This window comes from Zophobas morio, unplaced genomic scaffold (genome assembly GCF_036711695.1).
Source record: "Zophobas morio isolate AGI-343-1 ecotype UQ-CSIRO unplaced genomic scaffold, CSIRO_AGI_Zmor_V1 ptg000028l, whole genome shotgun sequence".
Classification (NCBI taxonomy): domain Eukaryota; kingdom Metazoa; phylum Arthropoda; class Insecta; order Coleoptera; family Tenebrionidae; genus Zophobas; species Zophobas morio.
Genome location: NW_026972133.1, coordinates 2205664 through 2233296, shown reverse-complemented (window position 1 = coordinate 2233296; position 27633 = coordinate 2205664). Strand labels below are relative to the sequence as shown.

The following is a 27633-nucleotide window of genomic DNA, read 5'->3' as shown; positions in this document are numbered from 1 at the left end:
AGCGATAAAATGAAATATGACATATATATCAAGATATTTAAAAAAAAAATCCATTTTCAAACCGAATTTTTGGAAAATTTTGGTCCAAGAGTATCAATATATTATGCGTTTCGAATCAGTTCGTCGAAATATCTTCTCTAGATTTTTTTCACGACTTCTATAGTTAGATTTCCAAAAATATCAATTTTTCTTTGTGTATCTACCTTATCAATTTTTTTTTATTTTTTTGAGCACCCTCTGAAAATTATCAAGACATTTTCTTGTATATTTTCACTTATGTGAGTGATTTTCGACTTCATTTTTTGGAAGATTACAACAATCTTTCCAAAATCGATAAAATGAAATATGACAAATTTTGAGATATCAAAAAAAAAATTTTCAAACCGATTTTTTCGAAAATCTTGGTCCAGGACTATCACAAACCGAATTTTTCGAAAATTTTGGTCCAAGAGTATCAATACATTATGCGTTTCGAATCAGTTCGCCGAAATATCTTCTCTAGATTTTTTTCACGACTTCTATAGTTAGATTTCCAAAAATATCAATTTTTCTTTGTGTATCTACCTTATCATTTTTTTATATTTTTTTGAGCACTCTCTGAAAATTATCAAGACATTTTCTTGTATATTTTCACTTATGTGAGTTCGGCTTCATTTTTTGAAAGATTCCAACAATCTTTTCAAAATTGTTAAAATGAAATATGACAAATTTCGAGATATTAAAAAAAATAATTTTCAAACCGATTTTTTGGAGAATCTTGGTCCAGGACTATCAACACATTTTGCCTTTCGAATCAATTCGTCGAAATGGATTTCCCAGGATTTCTATAGTCAATTTTTCAAAAATCCCAATTTTTTATAGGCCTCAAATGTGAATTTTTTGATTTTTTTTTAAAATATCGTCTGAAAATTACCAAGACGTTTTCTTATAAATTTCGACTTGTGTGAGTTATTTTCGGCTTCATTTTTTCAAAAATTTCAGCATTCTTTCCAAAATCGATAAAATGAAATATAACATATTTCAAGATATTTAACAAAAATAATTTTCAAACCGAATTTTTCGAAAATCTTGGTCCAAGAATATCAACATATGCGTTTCGAATCGGTTCGTCGAAATGTCTTCTCCAATTTTTTTTCAGGATTCCTATAGTCAAATTTTCAAAAATATCAATTTTTCTTTACATGTATATCTCCCTTATGAATTTTTTGAGTATTTTTTCAGCATCCTCTGAAAATTATCAAGACATTTTCTTGTAGATTTCGACTTGTGTGAGTAATTTTCCGCTTCATTTTTTCGAAAATTCCAACAATCTTTCCAGAATCGATAAAATGAATTACGACACATTTCAAGATTTTAAAAGAAAATCACTTTTTAACCGAATTTTTCGAAAATCTTTGTCCAGGACTATCAATACATTTTGCCTTTCAAATCAGTTCGTCGAACTGAATTTCCCAAAATTTTTTCAGGATTTCTATAGTCAATTTTTCAACAATGCCAATTTTTTATAGGTCTCAAGTGTGAATTTTTTGAATTTTTTTTAAATATAGTCTGAAAATTACCAAGACATTTTCTTGTAAATTACGACTTGTCTGAGTTATTTTCGGCTTCATTTTCTCAAAAATTTCAAGTCTTTCCAGAATCGATAAAATGAAGTATGACATATTAAAGAAATTTAACAAAAATAATTTTCAAACCGAATTTTTCGAAAATCTTGGTCCATGACAATAAACACATTATACGTTTCCAATCAGTTCGTCGAAATATCTTTCCTAAATTTTTATAAGATTTCCGGTCAGATTTACAAAAATATCAATGTTTCTTTGTATACCTACCCTATGATTTTTTTTTTATATTTTTTAAGCACCCTCTGAAAATTATTAAGATTCTTTCTTGTAGATTTTGACCTATGTAAGTTATTTTCGGGTTCATTTTTTCGAAAATTCCAACAATCTTTCCAAAATCGATAAAATGAAATATGTATGACAAATTTCAAAATATTAAAAAAAAAAATGTTTAAACCGATTTTTCCAAAATCTTGGTCCAGGACTATCAACACATTATGTTTTTCGAATCAGTTCATGGAAGTGTGTTTCCCAGAATTTTTTCAGGATTTCTATAGTCAACTTTTCAACAATCCCAATTTTATTATAGACTCACATGTGTGAATTTTTTAACTTTTTTTTAAGTATCCTCTGAAAACTGCCAAGATATTTTCTTGTAAATTACGACTTGTGTGAGTTATTTTCGGCTTCATTTTCTCAAAAATTTCAAGTCTTTCCAAAATCGATAAAATGAAATATGACATATTAAAGAAATTTAACAAAAATAATTTTCAAACCGAATTTTTCGAAAATCTTCGTCCAAGACTATAAACACATTATACCTTACGTTTCGAATCAGTTCGTCGAAATATCTTTCCAAATTTTTTTTAAGATTTCCAGTCAGATTTCCAAAAATATCAATGTTTCTTTGTATATCTACCCTATGATTTTTTTTTATATTTTTTAAGCACCTTCTGAAAATTATTAGGACACTTTCTTGTAGATTTTGACTTACGTGAGTTATTTCCGGGTTCATTTTTTCGAAAATTCCAACAATCTTTCCAAAATGGATAAAATGAAATATGTATGACAAATTCCAAGATATTAAAAAAAAAATGTTTAAACCGATTTTTCCAAAATCTTGGTCCAGGACTATCAACACATTATGTTTTTCGAATCAGTTCATGGAAGTGTTATTCCCAGAATTTTTTCAGGATTTCTATAGTCAACTTTTCAACAATCACAATTTTATTATAGACTAACATGTGGGAATTTTTTGACTTTTTTTAAGTATCCTCTGAAAACTGCCAAGATATTTTCTTGTAAATTACGACTTGTGTGTGTTATTTTCGGCTTCATTTTCTCAAAAAGTTCAAGTCTTTCCAGAATCGATAAAATGAAATATGACATATTAAAGAAATTTAACAAAAATAATTTTCAAACCGAATTTTTCGAAAATCTTCGTCCAAGACTATAAACACATTATACGTTTCGAATCAGTTCGTCGAAATATCTTTCCTAAATTTTTATAAGATTTCCGGTCAGATTTACAAAAATATCAATATTTCTTTGTATATCTACCCTATGATTCTTTTTTATATTTTTTAAGCACCCTCTGAAAATTATTAAGACTCTTTCTTGTAGATTTTGACCTATGTAAGTTATTTTCGGGTTCATTTTTTCGAAAATTCCAACAATCTTTCCAAAATCGATAAAATGAAATATGTATGACAAATTTCAAAATATTAAAAAAAAAAATGTTTAAACCGATTTTTCCAAAATCTTGGTCCAGGACTATCAACACATTATGTTTTTCGAATCAGTTCATGGAAGTGTATTTCCCAGAATTTTTTCAGGATTTGTATAGTCAACTTTTCAACAATCCCAATTTTATTATAGACTAACATGTGTGAATTTTTTGACTTTTTTTAAGTATCCTCTGAAAACTGCCAAGATATTTTCTTGTAAATTACGACTTGTGTGAGTTATTTTCGGCTTCATTTTCTCAAAAAGTTCAAGTCTTTCCAAAATCGATAAAATGAAATATGACATATTAAAGAAATTTAACAAAAATAATTTTCAAACCGAATTTTTCGAAAATCTTGGTCCAAGACTATAAACACATTATACGTTTCCAATCAGTTCGTCGAAATATCTTTCCTAAATTTTTATAAGATTTCCGGTCAGATTTCCAAAAATATCAATGTTTCTTTGTATATCTACCCTATGATTTTTTTTTTGTATTTTTTAAGCACCCTCTGAAAATTATCAAGACACTTTCTTGTAGATTTTGACTTATGTAAGTTATTTTAGGGTTCATTTTTTCGAAAATTCCAACAATCTTTCCAAAATCGAGAAAATGAAATATATATGACAAATTTCAAGATATTAAAAAAAAATCCATTTTGAAACCGAATTTTTCGAAAATTTTAGTACAGACTATCAACACATTATGTTTTTCGAATCAGTTCGTCGAAATGTATTTGCCACAATTTTTTCAGGATTTCAATAGTCAACTTTTCAACAATCCAAATTTTTTTATATACCCTCCCTGTGAATTGTTTGACTTTTTTTGAGTGCCCTCTGAAAGTTACCAAGACATTTTCTGGTAAATTTCGACTTATGCGCCTGTAAATATAGTGTTGAAATAATGAAATTCAAACTCTAGTGTGTAGTAGAAGACAATTTAACATTTATTGCACAACTCTGCTACTGTATTACTTTGTATTTTTTTTTCGCTTGCACTATATTAAATCGTATTCCTTTTTCACAGCCAATTACGCACTTGCACTCAGTGCTCGCCTACCTGTAGATGGCTTAAACCCATTACACTTCTGATGGAGTTATTAATTAAATTTTTCACAAATTCCCAACAATTACCTTTTATTGCGTAAATTCCGCCCACTTCACCTTTATAGTCAATTAATTCCCTCCTCGACCCATCGAAACAGTTAACATTCGTCCGTAATGAACCCATAAAACTGGTTCACTTATTGAGATGTGACAACAGCGCACATTTAACCATCGAGTAAATAAACTAATTGTCGAATGCCTCTGCGAATAAAGACCACCGAACCACTTTTTCCTCAGCATTGTGCGCATTATTCCGACTAACACATTTCTTCTCGCAGCAATTTGTTTTCTTTTAACAATCCTTCGAAACCGTTCCAACTCTCCGTTTGAAAAAAGTTAATTGAATTACCTGTATCCTGTCGTAGAAAATATTGATAAACACAGTTAGAAAGTTAATTAGTAGTTGGGTCGGATAGAAACTGCGCTTTAATCGACGCAACGATTTGCTCTTGAACCGAACGCGAGAAAAAATCTCGCGAGTTATTGACACCTTTCCAGTAGCAATATCATTCCTCTAAACGCTCAAAAACAGACTATTTCAGTCCCGAACTGAAAAGCTGAAAGGGTGGACGTTAATCTGATTAGCGAGACAGGCTTCAATATTTAATCTTCTTGCAGAACCTGTTGCGTCTGAGAGGAACCCTGAAGTCATGGGAGTCTCCGAGGAGGTCACGCCGAATGCCGGAATCGAGCCGAGGCCTCCAGGGCCGGACAATAGCGATGGAAGCGATCCAGAACCGGACGAGTTCGCGCCCAAGAGGAAGCAGAGGAGGTACAGGACGACCTTTACGAGCTACCAGCTCGAGGAGCTGGAGAAGGCCTTCTCGAGGACGCATTATCCGGACGTGTTCACCAGGTGGGTGCTGGCTCTAATTCAATTTTGAATCAGATTAGATGTTTGCTAAAATTTCACGCCTTCGGCTCGGTGTGAGGGATCGTTAAAAACGCTACAAATGGCAAGTAGGTTTTTATTGTTATTTTTGACGCCTGGGTATGATTTACTCGGCTGTTCGAAAGGTTAATGGTATTTGAAACAAGATGCAGAATTGTCTCTTGAAATTTATAAGTGGGTTATGTAATAGGAATGGCTCTGAAATTAGCGAAAGATTAATATCCTGACAATGTAGGAAGTGTTGAATGATGAAAGTTTAATAAAAGTAAAAACTGCTATAAAGAAATGAAAGTCTAACAACTGCATTCTTCTGGAAACTAAAAATTTGGTAATTTTGAAACTTTTATGAAGAATTAAGCTAGATGAAGTTGCTGAATATTTTTCCGAATTCAAGTGATATCGCATTTTCTCAGGATTCGACAAACGATTTTCATATTTAATGGGACACAACTCCAAAACCATTCAAGATTTTAAAAAAAGTTCCAGGGTCTTCGAAAACACGTTTTGAGCTCGAATTTTTGTTAATTAGGTTTCAGTTAGTGAAAAGACCAATTTTCAGATAGATGAGACATCGTCTAACTGAGATAGCTTGATTTAGTCTACTCGTAAATGCTACAATTTGAAACGAACTATATCGGATTTGCCTGAAATTAAGTTTTAAGACTAATTCTGGACCACAGAAATAATTTTTGCAATCAATTGTCGGATATTCCTCTGATTACAAATAATATCGCGTTTTATCTCAAGATTAGAAAAATGTTTTTCAAATTTAACGGGGCATAACTCCAAAATGGGCCAATACTTCTACTTGCAGTTTACACCATTCGATTCCTTGAAGTTTTTTACTCACATTTGTACATTTTCAGCTCGGGTTCTCGTTCCGGTAAATATTGAGAGACGGATACATCGAACGGTGTCATTTTTCGAAAGAATCTAAAATTCATGATTTCAAAAAAAGTCCAGGGGCCTATGAAGACACTTTTTGAGCACGAATTCTTGTTAAGTAGGTTCGAATTAGTATAGAAACCATTTTCAGAAAGATGAGACCTCATTTAAACGAGATAGTTTGAATTTTGGTCTAAATGCTAAAATTTTCGCAAAATGGTTACGGCGTAAAATAAGGTGTAAAAATGAACTATGTCAGATTTGACTGAAATTAAGTTTTAAGACTAATTCTGGACCACAGAAATCGTTTCTGCAATCAATTGTCGGATATTCCTCTGATTTCAAGTAGTATCGCGTTTTTTCTCAAGATTAGAAAAACGTATTTCGAATTTAACGCGGCATAACTCCAAAATGGACCAATACTTCTACTTGCAGTTTACACCATTCGATTCCTTGAAGTTTCTTACTCAGATTTGCCCATTTTCAGCTCGGGTTCTCGTTCCGGTAAATATTGAGAGACGGATACATCGAACGGTGTCATTTTTCGAAAGAATCGAAAATTCATTATTTCAAAAAAAGTCCAGGGGCCTAAGAAGACACTTTTTGAGCCCGAATTCTTGTTAAGTAGGTTCGAATTAGTGAAGAAACAAATTTTCAGAAAGATAAGACCTCATTTAAACGAGATAGTTTGAATTTTGGTCTAAATGCTAAAATTTTCGCAAAATGCTTACGGCGTAAAACAAGGTGTAAAAATGAACTATGTCGGATTTGACTGAAATTAAGTTTTAAGACTAATTTTGGACCACAGAAATCATTTCTGCAATCAATTGTCGGATATTCCTCTGATTTCAAGTTGTATCGCGTTTTTTCTCAAGATTAGAAAAATGTTTTTCAAATTTAACGGGTCATAACTCCAAAATGGGCCAATACTTCTGCTTGCAGTTTACACCATTCGATTGCTTGAAGTTTTTTACTCACATTTGTACATTTTCAGCTCGGGTTCTCGTTCCGGTAAATATTGAGAGACGGATACATCGAACGGTGTCATTTTTCGAAAGAATCGAAAATTCATTATTTCAAAAAAAGTCCAGGGGCCTAAGAAGACACGTTTTGAGCCCGAATTCTTATTAACTAGGTTCGAATTAGTGAAGAAACAAATTTTCAGAAAGATGAGACCTCATTTAAACGAGATAGTTTGAATTTTGGTCTAAATGCTAAAATTTTCGCAAAATGGTTACGGCGTAAAATAAGGCGTAAAAATGAACTATGTCGGATTTGACTGAAATTAAGTTTTAAGACTAATTCTGGACCACAGAAATCATTTCTGCAATCAATTGTCGGATATTCCTCTGATTTCAAGTAGTATTGGGTTTTTTCTCAAGATTAGAAAAATGTTTTTCAAATTTAACAGGGCATAACTCCAAAATGGGCCAATACTTCTGATTGCAGTTTACACCATTCGATTCCTTGAAGTTTTTGACTCACATTTGTACATTTTCAGATCGGGTTCTCGTTCCGGTAAATATTGAGAGACGGATACATCGAACGGTGTAATTTTTCGAAAGAATCGAAAATTCATGATTTCAAAAAAAGTCTAGAGGCTTAAGAAGACACTTTTTGAGCCCGAATTCTTGTTAAGTAGGTTCGAATTAGTGAAGAAACAAATTTTCAGAAAGATGAGACCTCATTTAAACGAGATAGTTTGAATTTTGGTCTAAATGTTAAAATTTTCGCAAAATGGTTACGGCGTAAAATAAGGTGTAAAAATGAACTATGTCGGATTTGACTGAAATTAAGTTTTAAGACTAATTCTGGACCACAGAAATCATTTCTGCAGTCAATTGTCGGATAATCCTCTGATTTCAAGTAGTATCGCGTTTTTTCTCAAGATTAGAAAAATGTTTTTCAAATTTAACTGGGCATAACTCCAAAATGGGCCAATACTTCTGCTTGCAATTTACACCATTCGATTCCTTGAAGTTTTTTACTCACATTTGTACATTTTCAGCGCGGGTTCTCGTTCTGGTAAATATTGAGAGACGGATACATCGAACGGTGTCATTTTTCGAAAGAATCGAAAATTCATGATTTCAAAAAAAGCCCAAGGACCTAAGAGGACACTTTTTGAGCCCGAATTCTTATTAAGTAGGTTCGAATTAGTGAAGAAATAAATTTTCAGAAAGATGAGACCTCATTTAAACGAGATAGTTTGGATTTTGGTCTAAATGCTAAAATTTTCGCAAAATGGTTACGGCGTAAAATAAGGTGTAAAAATGAACTATGTCGGATTTGACTGAAATTAAGTTTTAGGACTAATTCTGGATCACAGAAATCGTTTCTGCAATCAATTGTCGGATATTCCTCTGATCTCAAGTAATATCGCGGTTTTTTTTATGAATAGAAAAACGTTTTTCAAATTTAACGGGGCATAATTCCAAAATGGGCTAATACTTCTGCTTGCAGTTGACACCATTCGATTCCTTGAAGTATTTTACTCACATTTGTACATTTTCAGCTCAGGTTCTCGTTCCGGTAAATATTGAGAGACGGATACATCGAACGGTGTCATTTTTCGAAAGAATCGAAAATTCATGATTTCAAAAAAAGTCCAGGGGCCTAAGAAGACACTTTTTGAGCCCGAATTCTTGTTAAGTAGGTTCGAATTAGTGAAGAAACAAATTTTCAGAAAGACGAGACCTCATTTAAACGAGATAGTTTGAATTTTGGTCTAAATGCTAAAATTTTCGCAAAATGGTTACGGCGTAAAATAAGGTGTAAAAATGAACTATGTCGGATTTGACTGAAATTAAGTTTTAAGACTAATTCTGGACCACAGAAATCATTTTTGCAATCAATTGTCGGATATTCCTCTGATTTCAAGTAGTATCGCGTTTTTTCTCAAGATTAGAAAAACGTTTTTCAAATTTAATGGGGCATAACTCCAAAATGGGCCAATACTTCTACTTGCAGTTTACACCATTCGATTCCTTGAAGTTTCTTACTCAGATTTGCCCATTTTCAGCTCGGGTTTTCGTTCTGGTAAATATTGAGAGACGGATACATCGAACGGTGTCGTTTTTCGAAAGAATCGAAAATTCATGATTTCAAAAAAAGTCCAGGGGCCTATGAAGACACTTTTTGAGCCCGAATCGAATTAGTGAAGAAACAAATTTTCAGAAAGACTTGACCTTATTTAAACGAGATAGTTTGAATTTTGGTCTAAATGCTAAAATTTTCGCAAAATGATTACGGCGTAAAATAAGGTGTAAAAATGAACTATGTCGGATTTGACTGAAATTAAGTTTTAAGACTAATTCTGAACCACAGAAATCGTTTCTGCAATCAATTGTCGGATATTCCTCTGATTTCAAGTAATATCGCGTTTTCTCTCAAGATTAGAAAAACGTATTTCGAATTTAACGGGGCATAACTCCAAAATGGGCCAATACTTCTACTTGCAGTTTACACCATTCGATTCCTTGAAGATTTTTACTCACATTTGCACATTTTCAGCTCAGGCTCTCGTTCCGGTAAATATTGAGAGACGGATACATCGAACGGTGTCATTTTTCGAAAGAATCGAGAATTCATGATTTCAAAAAAAGTCCAGGGGCTTAAGAAAACACTTTTTGAGCCCGAATTCTTATTAAGTGGGTTAGAATTAGTGAAGAAACAAATTTTCAGAAAGATGAGACCTCATTTAAACGAGATAGTTTGAATTTTGGTCTAAATGCTAAAATTTTCGCAAAATGGTTACGGCGTAAAATAAGGTGTAAAAATGAACCATGTCGGATTTGACTGAAATTAAGTTTTAAGACTAATTCTGGACCACATAAATCATTTCTGCAATCAATTGTCGGATATTCCTCTGATCTCAAGTAATGAATGAAAAAACGTTTTTCAAATTTAACGGGGCATAACTCCAAAATGGGCCAATACTTCTGCTTGCAGTTTACACCATTCGATTCCTTGAAGTTTTTTACTCACATTTGCCCATTTTCAGCTCGGGTTCTCGTTCCGCTAAATATTGAGAGACGGATACATCGAACGGTGTCATTTTTCGAAAGAATCGAAAATTCATGATTTCAAAAAAAGTCCAGGGGCCTAAGAAGACACTTTTTGAGCCCGAATTCTTGTTAAGTAGGTTCGAATTAGTGAAGAAACAAATTTTCAGAAAGACGAGACCTCATTTAAACGAGATAGTTTGAATTTTGGTCTAAATGCTAAAATTTTCGCAAAATGGTTACGGCGTAAAATAAGGTGTAAAAATGAACTATGTCGGATTTGACTGAAATTAAGTTTTAAGACTAATTCTGGACCACAGAAATCATTTTTGCAATCAATTGTCGGATATTCCTCTGATTTCAAGTAGTATCGCGTTTTTTCTCAAGATTAGAAAAACGTTTTTCAAATTTAATGGGGCATAACTCCAAAATGGGCCAATACTTCTACTTGCAGTTTACACCATTCGATTCCTTGAAGTTTCTTACTCAGATTTGCCCATTTTCAGCTCGGGTTTTCGTTCTGGTAAATATTGAGAGACGGATACATCGAACGGTGTCGTTTTTCGAAAGAATCGAAAATTCATGATTTCAAAAAAAGTCCAGGGGCCTATGAAGACACTTTTTGAGCCCGAATCGAATTAGTGAAGAAACAAATTTTCAGAAAGACTTGACCTTATTTAAACGAGATAGTTTGAATTTTGGTCTAAATGCTAAAATTTTCGCAAAATGATTACGGCGTAAAATAAGGTGTAAAAATGAACTATGTCGGATTTGACTGAAATTAAGTTTTAAGACTAATTCTGAACCACAGAAATCGTTTCTGCAATCAATTGTCGGATATTCCTCTGATTTCAAGTAATATCGCGTTTTCTCTCAAGATTAGAAAAACGTATTTCGAATTTAACGGGGCATAACTCCAAAATGGGCCAATACTTCTACTTGCAGTTTACACCATTCGATTCCTTGAAGATTTTTACTCACATTTGCACATTTTCAGCTCAGGCTCTCGTTCCGGTAAATATTGAGAGACGGATACATCGAACGGTGTCATTTTTCGAAAGAATCGAGAATTCATGATTTCAAAAAAAGTCCAGGGGCTTAAGAAAACACTTTTTGAGCCCGAATTCTTATTAAGTGGGTTAGAATTAGTGAAGAAACAAATTTTCAGAAAGATGAGACCTCATTTAAACGAGATAGTTTGAATTTTGGTCTAAATGCTAAACTTTTCGCAAAATGGTTACGGCGTAAAATAAGGTGTAAAAATGAACTATGTCGGATTTAACTGAAATTAAGTTTGAAGACTAATTCTGGACCACAGAAATCATTTCTGCAATCAATTGTCGGATATTCCTCTGATCTCAAGTAATATCGCGGTTTTTTTTAATGAATAGAAAAACGTTTTTCAAATTTAATGGGGCATAACTCCAAAATGGGGCAATACTTCTGCTTGCAGTTTACACCATTCGATTCCTTGAAGTTTTTTACTCACATTTGCCCATTTTCAGCTGGGGTTCTCGTTCCGGTAAATATTGAGAGACGGATACATCGAACGGTGTCATTTTTCGAAAAAATCGAAAATTCATGATTTCAAAAAAAGTCCAGGGGCCTAAGAAGACACTTTTTGAGCCCGAATTCTTGTTAAGTAGGTTCGAATTAGTGAAGAAACAAATTTTCAGAAAGATGAGACCTCATTTAAACGAGATAGTTTGAATTTTGGTCTAAATGCTAAAATTTTCGCAAAATGGTTACGGCGTAAAATAAGGTGTAAAAATGAACCATGTCGGATTTGACTGAAATTAAGTTTTAAGACTAATTCTGAACCACAGAAATCGTTTCTGCAATCAATTGTCGGATATTCCTCTGATTTCAAGTAATATCGCGTTTTTTCTCAAGATTAGAAAAACGTATTTCGAATTTAACGGGGCATAACTCCAAAATGGGCCAATACTTCTACTTGCAGTTTACACCATTCGATTCCTTGAAGATTTTTACTCACATTTGCACATTTTCAGCTCAGGCTCTCGTTCCGGTAAATATTGAGAGACGGATACATCGAACGGTGTCATTTTTCGAAAGAATCGAAAATTCATGATTTCAAAAAAAAGTCCAGGGGCCTAAGAAGACACTTTTTGAGCCCGAATTCTTGTTAAGTAGGTTCGAATTAGTGAAGAAACAAATTTTCAGAAAGATAAGACCTCATTTAAACGAGATAGTTTGAATTTTGGTCTAAATGCTAAAATTTTCGCAAAATGGTTACGGCGTAAAATAAGGTGTAAAAATGAGCTATGTCGGATTTGACTGAAATTAAGTTTTAAGACTAATTCTGGACCACAGAAATCATTTTTGCAATCAATTGTCGGATATTCCTCTGATTTCAAATAATATCGCGTTTTTTCTCAAGATTAGAAAAACGTTTTTCAAATTTAACGGGGCATAACTCCAAAATGGGTCAATACTTCTGCTTGCAGTTTACACCATTCGATTCCTTGAAGTTTTTTACTCACATTTGCCCATTTTCAGCTCGGGCTCTCGTTCCGGTAAATATTGAGAGACGGATACATCGAACGGTGTCATTTTTCGAAAGAATCGAAAATTCATGATTTCAAAAAAAAGTCCAGGGGCCTAAGAAGACACTTTTTGAGCCCGAATTCTTGTTAAGTAGGTTCGAATTAGTGAAGAAACAAATTTTCAGAAAGATGAGACCTCATTTAAACGAGATAGTTTGAATTTTGGTCTAAATGCTAAAATTTTCGCAAAATGCTTACGGCGTAAAATAAGGCGTAAAAATGAACTATGTCGGATTTGACTGAAATTAAGTTATAAGACTAATTCTGGACCACAGAAATCATTTCTGCAATTAATTGTCGGATATTCCTCCGATTTCAAATAATATCGCTTTTTTTTCCACGATTAGAAAAACGTTTTTCAAATTTAACGGGACATAACTCCAAAATGGGCCAATACTTCTACTTGCAGTTTACACCATTCGATTTCTTGAAGTTTTTTACTCACATTTGCCCATTTTCAGCTCGGGTTCTCGTTCCGGTAAATATTGAGAGACGGATACATCGAACGGTGTCATTTTTCGAAAGAATCGAAAATTCATGATTTCAAAAAAAGTCCAGGGGCCTAAGAAAACACTTTTTGAGTCCGAATTCTTATTAAGTAGGTTCGTATTAGTGAAGAAACCTATTTTCAGAAAGATGAGACCGCATTTAAACGAGATAGTTTGAATTTTGGTCTAAATGCTAAAATTTTCGCAAAATGGTTACGGCGTAAAATAAGGTGTAAAAATGAACCATGTCGGATTTGACTGAAATTAAGTTTTAAGACTAATTCTGGACCACATAAATCATTTCTGCAATCAATTGTCGGATATTCCTCTGATCTCAAGTAATGAATGAAAAAACGTTTTTCAAATTTAACGGGGCATAACTCCAAAATGGGCCAATACTTCTGCTTGCAGTTTACACCATTCGATTCCTTGAAGTTTTTTACTCACATTTGCCCATTTTCAGCTCGGGTTCTCGTTCCGCTAAATATTGAGAGACGGATACATCGAACGGTGTCATTTTTCGAAAGAATCGAAAATTCATGATTTCAAAAAAAGTCCAGAGGCCATCGAAAACACTTTTTGAGCTCAAATTCGTGTTAATTCGGTTTTAGTTAGTAAAGAGACCAATTTTTAGAAAGATGAGACACCGTTTAAGCCAGATTGCTTGATTTAGTCTAAATGCTAAAATTTTCGCAAAATGGTAATGGCGTAAAATAAGGGGTAAAAATAAAATACGTCGGATGTGCTTGAAATTAATTTTTAGGGCTAATTCTGGACTGCAGAAATCATTTCTGCAATCAATTGTCGAATATTCCTCCGATTTCAAGCGATATAGCGTTTTTCTCAAGATTCGCAAAACGTTTTTCAAATTTAACGGGGCATAACTCCAAATTGTGACAAAATCTCTGTTTACGGTGTCCACCACTCGATTTCTTGTAGTTTTTTACTCAAATTTGTGCATTTTCAGCTCGAATTCTCGTTGCGTTTAATCTTGAGAGATGAATATATCGGACGATCTAATTTTCGAAAGAATCGAGTAATCAAGAATTTAAAAAAAGTTCAGGGGCCATCGAAAACACTTTTTGAGCTCAGATTCGTGTTAATTCGGTTTCAGTTAGAGAAGAGACCAATTTTTAGAAAGATGAGACACCGTTTAAGCCTGATAGCTTGATTAGTCTAAATGCTAAAATTTTCGCAAAATGGTAATGGCTTAAAATAAGGGGTAAAAATAAAATACGTCGGATGTGCTTGAAATTAATTTTTAGGGCTAATTCTGGACTGCAGAAATCATTTCTGCAATCAATTGTCGAATATTCCTCCGACTTCAAGCGATATAGCGTTTTTCTCAAGATTCATAAAACGTTTTTCAAATTTAACGGGGCATAACTCCAAAATGTGACAAAATCTCTGTTTACGGTGTCCACCACTCGATTTCTTGTAGTTTTTTACTCACATTTGTGCATTTTCAGCTCGAATTCTAGTTGCGTTTAATCTTGAGAGACGAATATATCGGACGATCTAATTTTCGAAAGAATCGACCATTCAAGAATTTAAAAAAAGTTCAGGAGCTTTTTTTTCACTTCTTGAGCTCAAATTCGTGTTAACTCGGTTTCAGTTAGTGAAGAGACCAATTTTCGGTATGATCAGACTTCAATTCAGCGATATCGCTTGACTTAGTCGAAATGCTAAAATTTTCCCAATATAGTTATGGCGTAAAATATTGTGTAAAAATAAAATGTGTCGGATCTGCTTGAAATTAATTTTTAAGACTAATTCTGGACCACAGAAATGATTTCTGCAATCAGTTGTCGAACATTCCTCCGATTTAGAGCAATGCAACGTTTTTCTCAAGATTCTAAAAACATTTTTCAAATTTAACGGGGCGTAACTCCAAAATGCGTCAAAATTTTTGTTTGCAGTTTACACCACTCGATTCCTTGAAGTTTTTTACTAACGTTTCTTCATTTTGAGCTCGGATTCGGGTTCCACTGACTATTGAGTGACGATATATCGGACGGTGTCATTTTCCGAAAGAATCCACCATTCAAGACTTTCAAAAAAATTCAAGGGCCTTTGAAGACACTTCTTGAGCCCGAATTCTTGTTAAGTAGGTTCGAGTTAGTGAAGAGACCAATTTTCAATACGATCAGACTTCATTTAAGTGATATCGTTTGACTTAGTCGAAATGCTAAAATTTTCCCATTATAGTAATAGCGTAAAATATTGTGTAAAAATAAAATGTGTCGGATCTGCTTGAAATTAATTTTTAAGACTAATTCTGGACCACAGAAATGATTTCTGCAATCAGTTGTCGAACATTCCTCCGATTTAGAGCAATGCAACGTTTTTCTCAAGATTCTACAAACGTTTTTCAAATTTAACGGGGCATAACTCCAAAATGCGTCAAAACTTTTGTTTGCGGTTTACACCACTCGATTCTTTGAAGTTTTTTACTAACATTTCTCCATTTTGAGCTCGGACTCGGGTTCCACTGAATATTGAGAGACGATATATCGGAGGGTGTCATTTTCCGAAAGAATCGACCATTCAAGACCTTAAAAAAAATTCAAGGGCCTTCGGGAACACTTTTTGAGCCCGAATTCTTGTTAAGTAGGTTCGAGTTAGTGAAGAGACCAATTTTCAGTACGACCAGACTTCATTTAAACTATATCGCTTGACTTAGTGGAAATGCTAAAATTTTCCCAATATAATTATGGCGTAAAATATTGTGTAAAAATAAAATGTGTCGGATCTGCTTGAAATTAATTTTTGAGACTAATTCTGGACCACAGAAATGATTTCTGCAATCAGTTGTCGAACATTCCTCCGATTTAGATCAATGCAACATTTTTGTCAAGATTCTAAAAACGTTTTTCAAATTTAACGGGGCATAACTCCAAAATGGGCCAATACTTCTGCTTGCAGTTTACACCATTCGATTCCTTGAAGTTTTTTACTCACATTTGCCCATTTTCAGCTCGGGCTCTCGTTCCGGTAAATATTGAGACACGGATACATCGAACGGTGTCATTTTTCGAAAGAATCGAAAATTCATGATTTCAAAAAAAAGTCCAGGGGCCTAAGAAGACACTTTTTGAGCCCGAATTCTTGTTAAGTAGGTTCGAATTAGTGAAGAAACCAATTTTCAGAAAGGCGAGACCTCATTTAAACGAGATTGTTTGAATTTTGGTCTAAATGCTAAAATTTTCGCAAAATGATTACGGCGTAAAATAAGGTGTAAAAATGAACTATGTCGGATTTGACTGAAACTAAGTTTTAAGACTAATTCTGGACCACAGAAATCATTTCTGCAATCAATTGTCGGATATTTCTCTGATTTCAAGCGATATAGCGTTTTTCTCAAGATTCTTAAAACGTTTTTCAAATTTAACGGGGCATAACTCCAAAATGTGACAAAATCTCTGTTTACGGTGTCCACCACTCGATTTCTTGTAGTTTTTTTACTCACATTTGTTAATTTTCAGCTCGAAATCTAGTTGCGTTTAATCTTGAGAGACGAATATATCGGACGATCTAATTTTCGAAAGAATCGAGCATTCAAGAATTTAAAAAAAGTTCAGGGGCCATCGAAAACACTTTTTGAGCTCAAATTCGTGTTAATTCAGTTTCAGTTAGTGAATAGACCAATTTTTAGAAAGATGAGACCCCGTTTAAGCTAGATAGCTTGATTTAGTCTAAATGCTAAAATTTTCGCAAAATGGTAATGGCGTAAAATAAGGGGTAAAAATAAAATACGTCGGCTGTGCTTGAAATTAATTTTTAGGGCTAATTCTGGACTGCAGAAATCATTCCTGCAATCAATTGTCGAATGTTCCCCCGATTTCAAGCGATATAGCGTTTTTCTCAAGATTCTTAAAACGTTTTTCAAATTTAACGGGGCATAACTCCAAAATGTGACAAAATCTCTGTTTACGGTGTCCACCACTCGATTTCTTGTAGTTTTTTTACTCACATTTGTTAATTTTCAGCTCGAAATCTAGTTGCGTTTAATCTTGAGAGACGAATATATCGGACGATCTAATTTTCGAAAGAATCGAGCATTCAAGAATTTAAAAAAAGTTCAGGGGCCATCGAAAACACTTTTTGAGCTCAAATTCGTGTTAATTCAGTTTCAGTTAGTGAATAGACCAATTTTTAGAAAGATGAGACCCCGTTTAAGCTAGATAGCTTGATTTAGTCTAAATGCTAAAATTTTCGCAAAATGGTAATGGCGTAAAATAAGGGGTAAAAATAAAATACGTCGGCTGTGCTTGAAATTAATTTTTAGGGCTAATTCTGGACTGCAGAAATCATTCCTGCAATCAATTGTCGAATGTTCCCCCGATTTCAAGCGATATAGCGTTTTTCTCAAGATTCTTAAAACGTTTTTCAAATTTAACGGGGCATAACTCCAAAATGTGACAAAATCTCTGTTTACGGTGTCCACCACTCGATTTCTTGTAGTTTTTTACTCAAATTTGCGCATTTTCAGCTCGAATTCTAGTTGCATTTAATCTTGAGAGACGATCTAATTTTCGAAAGAATCGACCATTCAAGAATTTAAAAAAAGTTCAGGGGCCATCGAAAACACTTTTTGAGCTCAAATTCGTGTTAATTCGGTTTCAGTTAGTGAAGAGACCAATTTTTAGAAAGATGAGACACCGTTTAAGCCAGATAGCTTGATTTAGTCTAAATGCTAAAATTTTCGCAAAATGGTAATGGCGTAAAATAAGGGGTAAAAATAAAATACGTCGGATGTGCTTGAAATTAATTTTTGGGGCTAATTCTGGACTGCAGAAATCATTTCTTCAATCAATTGTCGAACATTCCTCCGATTTCAAGCGATATTGCGTTTTTCTCAAGATTCGTAAAACGTTTTTCAAATTTAACAGGGCATAACTCCAAAATGTGACAAAATCTCTGTTTACGGTGTCCGCCACTCGATTTCTTGTAGTTTTTTACTCAAATTTGCGCATTTTCAGCTCGAATTCTAGTTGCGTTTAATCTTGAGAGACGAATATATCGAACGATCTAATTTTCGAAAGAATCGACCATTCAAGAATTTAAAAAAAGTTCAGGGGCCATCGAAAACACTTTTTGAGCTCAAATTCGTGTTAATTCAGTTTTAGTTAGTGAAGAGACCAATTTTTAGAAAGATGAGACACCGTTTAAGCCAGATAGCTTGATTTAGTCTAAATGCTAAAATTTTCGCAAAATGGTAATGGCTTAAAATAAGGGGTAAAAATAAAATACGTCGAATGTGCTTGAAATTAATTTTTAGGGCTAATTCTGAACTGCAGAAATCATTTCTGCAATCAATTGTCATATATTCCTCCGATTTCAAGCGATATTGCGTTTTTCTCAAGATTCGTAAAACGTTTTTCAAATTTAACGGGGCATAACTCCAAAATGTGACAAAATCTCTGTTTACGGTGTCCACCACTCGATTTCTTGTAGTTTTTTACTCAAATTTGTGCATTTTCAGCTTGAATTCTCGTTGTGTTTAATCTTGAGAGACGAATATATCGGACGATCTAATTTTCGAAAGAATCGAGTAATCAAGAATTTAAAAAAGTTCAGGGGCCATCGAAAACACTTTTTGAGCTCAAATTCATGTTAATTCGGTTTCAGTTAGTGAAGAGACCAATTTTTAGAAAGATGAGACACCGTTTAAGCCAGATAGCTTGATTTAGTCTAAATGCTAAAATTTTCGCAAAATGGTAATGGCGTAAAATAAGGGGTAAAAATAAAATACGTCGAATGTGCTTGAAATTAATTTTTAGGGCTAATTCTGGACTGCAGAAATCATTTCTGCAATCAATTGTCGAATATTCCTCCGATTTCAAGCGATATAGCGTTTTTCTAAAGATTCGTAAAACGTTTTTCAAATTTAACGGGGCATAACTCCAAAATGTCACAAAATCTCTGTTTACGGTGTCCACCACTCGATTTCTTGTAGTTTTTTACTCAAATTTGTGCATTTTCAGCTCGAATTCTAGTTGCGTTTAATCTTGAGAGACGAATATATCGGACGATCTAATTTTCGAAAGAATCGACCATTCAAGAATTTAAAAAAAGTTCAGGAGCTTTTTTTTCACTTCTTGAGCTCAAATTCGTGTTAACTCGGTTTCAGTTAATGAAGAGACCAATTTTCGGTATGATCAGACTTCAATTCAGCGATATCGCTTGACTTAGTCGAAATGCTAAAATTTTCCCAATATAGTTATGGCGTAAAATATTGTGTAAAAATAAAATGTGTCGGATCTGCTTCAAATTAATTTTTAAGACTAATTCTGGACCACAGAAATGATTTCTGCAATCAGTTGTCGAACATTCCTCCGATTTAGAGCAATGCAACGTTTTTCTCAAGATTCTAAAAACATTTTTCAAATTTAACGGGGCATAACTCCAAAATGCGTCAAAACTTTTGTTTGCGGTTTACACCACTCGATTCTTTGAAGTTTTTTACTAACGTTTCTTCATTTTGAGCTCGAATTCGTGTTCCACTGAATATTGAGAGACGATATATCGGACGGTGTCATTTTTCGAAAGAATCGACTATTCAAGACCTTAAAAAAAATTCAAGGGCCTTCGATGACACTTTCCGAGCCCGAATTCTTGTTAAGTAGGTTCGAGTCAGTGAAGAGACCAATTTTCAGTATGATCAGACTTCATTTAAGCGAGATAGCTTGACTTAGTCGAATGCTAAAATTTTCCCAATATAGTTATGGCGTAAAATTTTGTGTAAAAATAAAATGTGTCGGATCTGCTTGAAATTAATTTTTAAGACTAATTCTGGACCACAGAAATGATTTCTGCAATCAGTTGTCGAACATTCCTCCGATTTAGAGCAATGCAACGTTTTTCTCAAGATTCTAAAAACGTTTTTCAAATTTAACGGGGCATAACTCCAAAATGCGTCAAAACTTTTGTTTGCGGTTTACACCACTCGATTCTTTGAAGTTTTTTACTAATATTTCTCCATTTTGAGCTGGGATTTGTCATTTTTTCCGAAAGAATCGACCATTCAAGACTTAAAAAAAAAATCAAGGGCCTTCGAAGACAGACTTGGATCAAGTGAGTGAGGAGACCAGTTTTCAGAAAGATGAAATCCCATTTAAATGAAATATTACCTGCTAAAATTTGTGCATTATCGTATCCTACAAGCTTACGACCCCAAGAATCATGACCGTACAACTCGTACACAGTTTCCTTATTCTATTACTCGGGAAGTGAAAAACCTGAACAAGTAGTAGATACCTCTTTAGCTTTTTCAACCACGAGCACAAAAACCTCGATGTATGAGTGCCCGAACATAATCCTTAACAAGTTTATTACAACCAGTTACTCGTTCTGCATACACATCCACAGCCGCTTTTCCATTTTCTCCTTTTACAAAATCCGTTGCATTTAATAACCCGTTGCATTTTCCCTGAAATTACAGGCCTCCCAACCTTATTACGTCCTCCCCTGCGGCGCTTTTGACGCTTCTGCCGCAAATTATCGCGGAGACTTGAACGCGCGATCAGGCCGGATAATCGCCATTAAAACCCGTCATTTCGGCAAATTCCCGAAATTAAGAAATTTCACTGTCCACCGTGCATTGCGTGCCTCATCGAGCCATTAATTCCGTAATTTCCCGAAATTAACTAACGGCATAATTACTTTAATCTTGGATGCCCATCACGCAGACCCAAATCGATTATTCCCATTACAGGGAATCCGGCGTTTGAGTCAGGAAATGGTGCGTTGGACTTAATTCTACCGGAACACGATGCCTACAGGTGTTCCGGGCTGGAGAGGGTCGGATGGGTTGGAAACACGTGGTCATGGGTGAGGGTCTAACGACCGACGATTTATCGGCGCGGTGGTGGAATGGGACTAGAGATAAGAGCCGACGCGGGCGGCATTCCTAAATGTCTGCAATTTGTCGGGAGTTGGGACATTACGGAGGAATTCTCAAATAAAAATGTTATCGGGGAATGTTTTGACAGGAGATTGGGAGATAAGCGACAAATGGGCGCGGATGGGGATAGTGATGAGAGGGAGAAAGAGAGGCGACGACAATAAACGATTAATGGAGCATGCACTCACGGCGGGTTCTCGAAAAAACGTAGTCGATTGGTACTTGGCTCCCGATCCGCGAAAAGTGATTCTAGACACTTTTTTTTTCCAAAAACGTGTTTTTTAAGAATTGTCGTTCTAGTATTTTGAATAAACTGTTAAAAAACTTGACAGACAAAAAAGGTTTCAATGTGAACATACGGGCTGAAAAAACAATTTTTTTAAACTTCCACCAACGGTAAAATATTTTCTGTACAACTAAGTACCAGCATTCCTATACGTATTTCCTGTCTAACAAGAGACAACGGAAGAAATCTTCTAAGAAATCACTTTGTATTTATAATTTTGTTCCTGCTTAGAACGTCAATAAATTATTAATAATTAAAATATTTTCCATTAAAAAATTTCAGTCATCTCAAAATATTTTTCAAGAAATTATTTCAAGTTTTTGAAAATACTTAATTTAAATTTTGAAAAATTAGATTATTAATTCTTAGTTAGTCTCTCAATATTCAACGGAATGACAATCTGAGCTGAAAATCTAAGAACGTTACCAAAAAATTTAAAGGAATCGACTAATTTTCAAACAGAAATTTCATAATTTTAAAAAATCTTTAGAGAATGAAAAACATTTTTTTTTAGGAACTATTGAATGATTCGAGAATTTGGCTCTTGATCTTGACAAAAATTTTTTTTAACAAAAATAACGAAAACTTCTCAAATTTGCAACATGTGTTATGTCAAAAAATGTTCTGCGACTTCCAGTTGATGATTTTATGGAAAATTATTGAATAATTCTAGGGTCTAGCCCTCTCTAAACTACTGACTAATCGAAAACTGAAACTTTTAACAAACAACAACAAAAATTTTCAAATATTTGAAGATCCAGAAATTTTAAAGTCGACAAAATTTTCAAACTGAAATTTCATAATTTTCAAAAATTTTTAAAAAATGAAACTCTTTAAACCAAAATAACGAAAACTCCTAGAATTAAAAACATGTGTTACAGCGAAAAATGTTCTCCGAATTTCTATTGATGATTTTTTAGGAAAGTATCAAATGATTCGAGAGTTTGGCTCTTGATCTCCTCTAAATCACTTACTGATCAAAAATTTTAACTTTAAAAAATATTAACAAAAGTGGCCAAAATTTTCAAAATTTAAACAGGCTGAAATTTTAATTCCACAAAAAAATGTGTTCAGCACTATTCATTTTAAAGACTTTCGAACTGAAATTTTAGAATTGTCAAATGTTTACAAGAAATTAAACTTTTTTGACAAAAATAACGAAAACTTCTCAAATTTGCAATATGTGTTATGTCAAAAAATGTTCTGAGACTTCCAATTGATGATTTTATGGAAAATTATTGAATAAGTCTAGGGTCTAGCCCTCTCTAAACTACTGACTGATCGAAAACTGAAATTCTTAACATACAACAGCAAAAATTTTCAAATATTTGAACATCCGAAAATTTTAAATTCGACAAAATTTTCAAACTGGAATTTCATAATTTTCAAAAATCTTTAAAAAATGAAACTCTTTCAACCAAAATAACGAAAACTAATAGAATTAAAAACATGTGTTACAGCGAAAAATGTTCTCCGAATTTCTATTGATGATTTTTTAGGAAAGTATCGAATGATTGGAGAGTTTGGCTCTTGATCTCCTCTAAATCACTTACTGATAAAAAATTTTAACTTTAAAAAATATTAACAAAAGTGGCCAAAATTTTCAAAATTTAAACAGCCTGAAATTTTTAATTCTACAAAAAAATGTGTTCAACACTATTCATTTTAAAGACTTTCGAACTGAAATTTTAGAATTGTCAAATGTTTACAAGAAATTAAACTTTTTTGACAAAAATAACGAAAACTTCTCAAATTTGCAACATGTGTTACGTCAAAAATTGTTCTGCGACTTCCAATTAATGATTTTATGGAAAAGTATTGAATAATTCTAGAGTCTAGCCCTCTCTAAACTACTGACTAATCGAAAACTGAAATTCTTCACATACAACAACAAAAATTTTCAAATATTTGAAGATCCAGAAATTTTAAAGTCGACAAAATTTTCAAACTGAAATTTCATAATTTTCAAAAATTTTTAAAAAATGAAACTCTTTAAACCAAAATAACGAAAACTCCTAGAATTAAAAACATGTGTTACAGCGAAAAATGTTCTCCGAATTTCTATTGATGATTTTTTAGGAAAGTATCGAATGATTCGAGAGTTTGGCTCTTGATCTCCTCTAAATCACTTACTGATCAAAAATTTTAACTTTAAAAAATATTAACAAAAGTGGCCAAAATTTTCAAAATTTAAACAGGCTGAAATTTTAATTCCACAAAAAAATGTGTTCAGCACTATTCATTTTAAAGACTTTCGAACTGAAATTTTAGAATTGTCAAATGTTTACAAGAAATTAAACTTTTTTGACAAAAATAACGAAAACTTCTCAAATTTGCAACATGTGTTACGTCAAAAATTGTTCTGCGACTTCCAATTAATGATTTTATGGAAAAGTATTGAATAATTCTAGAGTCTAGCCCTCTCTAAACTACTGACTAATCGAAAACTGAAATTCTTCACATACAACAACAAAAATTTTCAATTATTCGAACATCCAGTAATTTTAAATTCAACAAAATTTTCAAACTGAAATTTCATAATTTTCAAAAATCTTTAAAAAATGAAACTCTTTAAACCAAAATAACGAAAACTCCTGGAATTAAAAACATGTGTTACAGCGAAAAATGTTCTCCGAATTTCTATTGATGATTTTTTAGGAAAGTATCGAATGATTCGAGAGTTTGGCTCTTGATCTCCTCTAAATCACTTACTGATCAAAAATTTTAACTTTAAAAATTTTAACAAAAGTGGCCAAAATTTTCAAAATTTAAACAGCCTGAAATTTTAAATTCCACAAAAAAATGTGTTCAACACTATTCATTTTAAAGACTTTCGAACTGAAATTTTAGAATTGTCAATTATTTACAAGAAATTAAACTTTTTTGACAAAAATAACGAAAACTTCTCAAATTTGCAACATGTGTTATGTCAAAAAATGTTCTGCGACTTCCAATTGATAATTTTATGGAAAATTATTGAATAAGGCTAGGGTCTAGCCCTCTCTAAACTACTGACTAATCGAAAACTGAAATTCTTAACATACAACAACAAAAATTTTCAATTATTCGAACATCCAGAAATTTTAAATTCAACAAAATTCAAAATTTTCAAACTGAAATTTCATAATTTTCAAAAATCTTTAAAAAATGAAACTCTTTAAACCAAAATTACGAAAACTCCTAGAATTAAACACATGTGTTACAGCGAAAAATGTTCTCCGAATTTCTATTGATGATTTTTTAGGAAAGTATCAGATGATTCGAGAGTTTGGCTCTTGATCTCCTCTAAATCTTTCACTGATCAAAAATTTTAACTTTAAAAAATATTAACAAAAGTGGCCAAAATTTTCAAAATTTAAACAGCCCTAAATTTTTAATTCTACAAAAAAATGTGTTCAGCACTATTCATTTTAAAGACTTTCGAACTGAAATTTTAGAATTGTCAAATGTTTACAAGAAATTAAACTTTTTTGACAAAAATAACGAAAACTTCTCAAATTTGCTACATGTGTTACGTGAAAAAATGTTCTGCGACTTCCTATTGATTATTTTATGGAACATTATTGAATAATTCTAGGGTCTAGCTCTCTCTAAACTACTGACTGATCGAAAACAGAAACTTTTAACATACAACAACAAAAATTTTCAATTATTCGAACATCCAGAAATTTTAAATTCAACAAAATTCAAAATTTTCAAACTGAAATTTCATAATTTTCAAAAATCTTTAAAAAATTAAACTCTTTAAACCAAAATAACGAAAACTCCTAGAATTAAAAACATGTGTTACAGAGAAAAATGTTCTCCGAATTTCTATTGATGATTTTTTAGGAAAGTATCGAATGATTCGAGAGTGTGGCTCTTGATCTCCTCTAAATCACTTACTGATCCAAAATTTTAACTTTAAAAAATATTAACAAAAGTGGCCAAAATTTTCAAAATTTAAACAGCCTGAAATTTTTAATTCTACAAAAAAATGTGTTCAGCACTATTCATTTTAAAGACTTTCGAACTGAAATTTTAGAATTGTCAAATGTTTACAAGAAATTAAACTTTTTTGACAAAAATAACGAAAACTTCTCAAATTTGCAACATGTGTTACGTCAAAAATTGTTCTGCGACTTCCAATTGATGATTTTATGGAAAATTATTGAATAAGTCTAGGGTCTAGCCCTCTCTAAACTACTGACTGATCGAAAACTGAAATTCTTAACATACAACAGCAAAAATTTTCAAATATTTGAACATCCGGAAATTTTAAATTCGACAAAATTTTCAAACTGGAATTTCATAATTTTCAAAAATCTTTAAAAAATGAAACTCTTTAAACAAAAATTACGAAAACTCCTAGAATTAAAAACATGTGTTACAGCGAAAAATGTTCTCCGAATTTCTATTGATGATTTTTTAGGAAAGTATCGAATGACTCGAGAGTTTGGCTCTTGATCTCCTTTAAATCACCTACTGATCAAAAATTTTGATTTTAAAAAATATTAATAAAAGTGGCCAAAATTTTCAAAACTTAAACAGCCTGAAATTTTAAATTCTACAAAAAATGTGTTCAGCACTATTCATTTCAAAGACTTTCGAACTGAAATTTTAGAATTGTCAAATGTTTACAAGAAATTAAACAATTTTGACAAAAATAACGAAAACTTCTCAAATTTGCAACATGTGTTACGTCAAAAATTGTTCTGCGACTTCCAATTGATGATTTTATGGAAAATTATTGAATAATTCTAGGGTCTAGCCCTCTGTAAACTACTGACTGTTCGAAAACTGAAACTTTTATCATACAACAACAAAAATTTTCAATTATTCGAACATCCAGTAATTTTACATTCAACAAAATTTTCAAACCGAAATTTCATGATTTTCAAAAATCTCTAAAAAATGAAACTCTTTAAACCAAAATAACGAAAACTCCTAGAATTAAAAACATGTGTTTCAGCGAAAAATGTTCTCCGAATTTCTATTGATGATTTTTTGGGAAAGTATCGAATGATTGGAGAGTTTGGCTCTTGATCTCCTCTAAATCACTTACTGATCAAAAATTTTAACTTTAAAAAATATTAACAAAAGTGGCCAAAATTTTCAAAATTTAAACAGCCTGAAATTTTTAATTCTACAAAAAAATGTGTTCAGCACTATTCATTTTAAAGACTTTCGAACTGAAATTTTAGAATTGTCAAATGTTTACAAGAAATTAAACTTTTTTGACAAAAATAACGAAAACTTCTCAAATTTGCAACATGTGTTACGTCAAAAATTGTTCTGCGACTTCCAATTGATGATTTTATGGAAAATTATTGAATAAGTCTAGGGTCTAGCCCTCTCTAAACTACTGACTGATCGAAAACTGAAATTCTTAACATACAACAGCAAAAATTTTCAAATATTTGAACATCCGGAAATTTTAAATTCGACAAAATTTTCAAACTGGAATTTCATCATTTTCATAAATCTCTAAAAAATGAAACTCTTTAAACCAAAATAACGAAAACTCCTAGGACTAAAAACATGTGTTACAGCGAAAAATGTTCTCTGAATTTCTATTGATGATTTTTTAGGAAAGTATCGAATGATTCGAGAGTTTGGCTTTTGATCTCCTCTAAATCACTTACTGATCAAAAATTTTAACTTTAAAAAATATTAACAAAAGTGGCCAAAATTTTCAAAATTTAAACAGCCTGAAATTTTAAATTCTACAAAAAAATGTGTTCAACACTATTCATTTTAAAGACTTTCGAACTGAAATTTTAGAATTGTCAAATGTTTACAAGAAATTAAACTTTTTTGACAAAAATAAAGAAGACTTCTCGAATTTGCAACATGTGTTATGTCAAAAAATGTTCTGCGACTTCCTATTGATGATTTTAAGGAAAATTATTGAATAATTCTAGGGTCTAACTCTCTCTAAACTACTGAATAATCGAAAACTGAAATTGTTAACATACAGCAACAAGAATTTTCAATTATTCGAATATTCAGTAATTTTAAATTCAACAAAATTTTCAAAAATCTTTAAAAAATGAAAACCTCAACTACAGCATTGATACCTTTGTGAGTGTACCTAATTTTTGTTGCAGAGAGGAGCTGGCGATGAAGATAGGATTAACCGAGGCTAGGATACAGGTAAAAACCTTTTTCAACCGTTTCTAGAACTAAGTGATGACGTTCCTGTTGTATACAATAAAATTTTATGATGGTT

At 32.5% G+C, this 27633-nt stretch overlaps 1 protein-coding gene across 1 annotated transcript in view; it reads left to right on the top strand.

The window, feature by feature from the left end:
* Positions 1-27633, top strand: part of LOC135136935 (homeobox protein aristaless-like) — a 167721-nt gene that overhangs the window by 106907 nt on the left and 33181 nt on the right. The window contains exons 3-4 of the mRNA XM_064066429.1: positions 5013-5250; positions 27512-27557. Coding sequence (XP_063922499.1) covers positions 5013-5250; positions 27512-27557 — 284 coding nt within the window. The remainder of the gene's footprint in view (positions 1-5012; positions 5251-27511; positions 27558-27633) is intronic.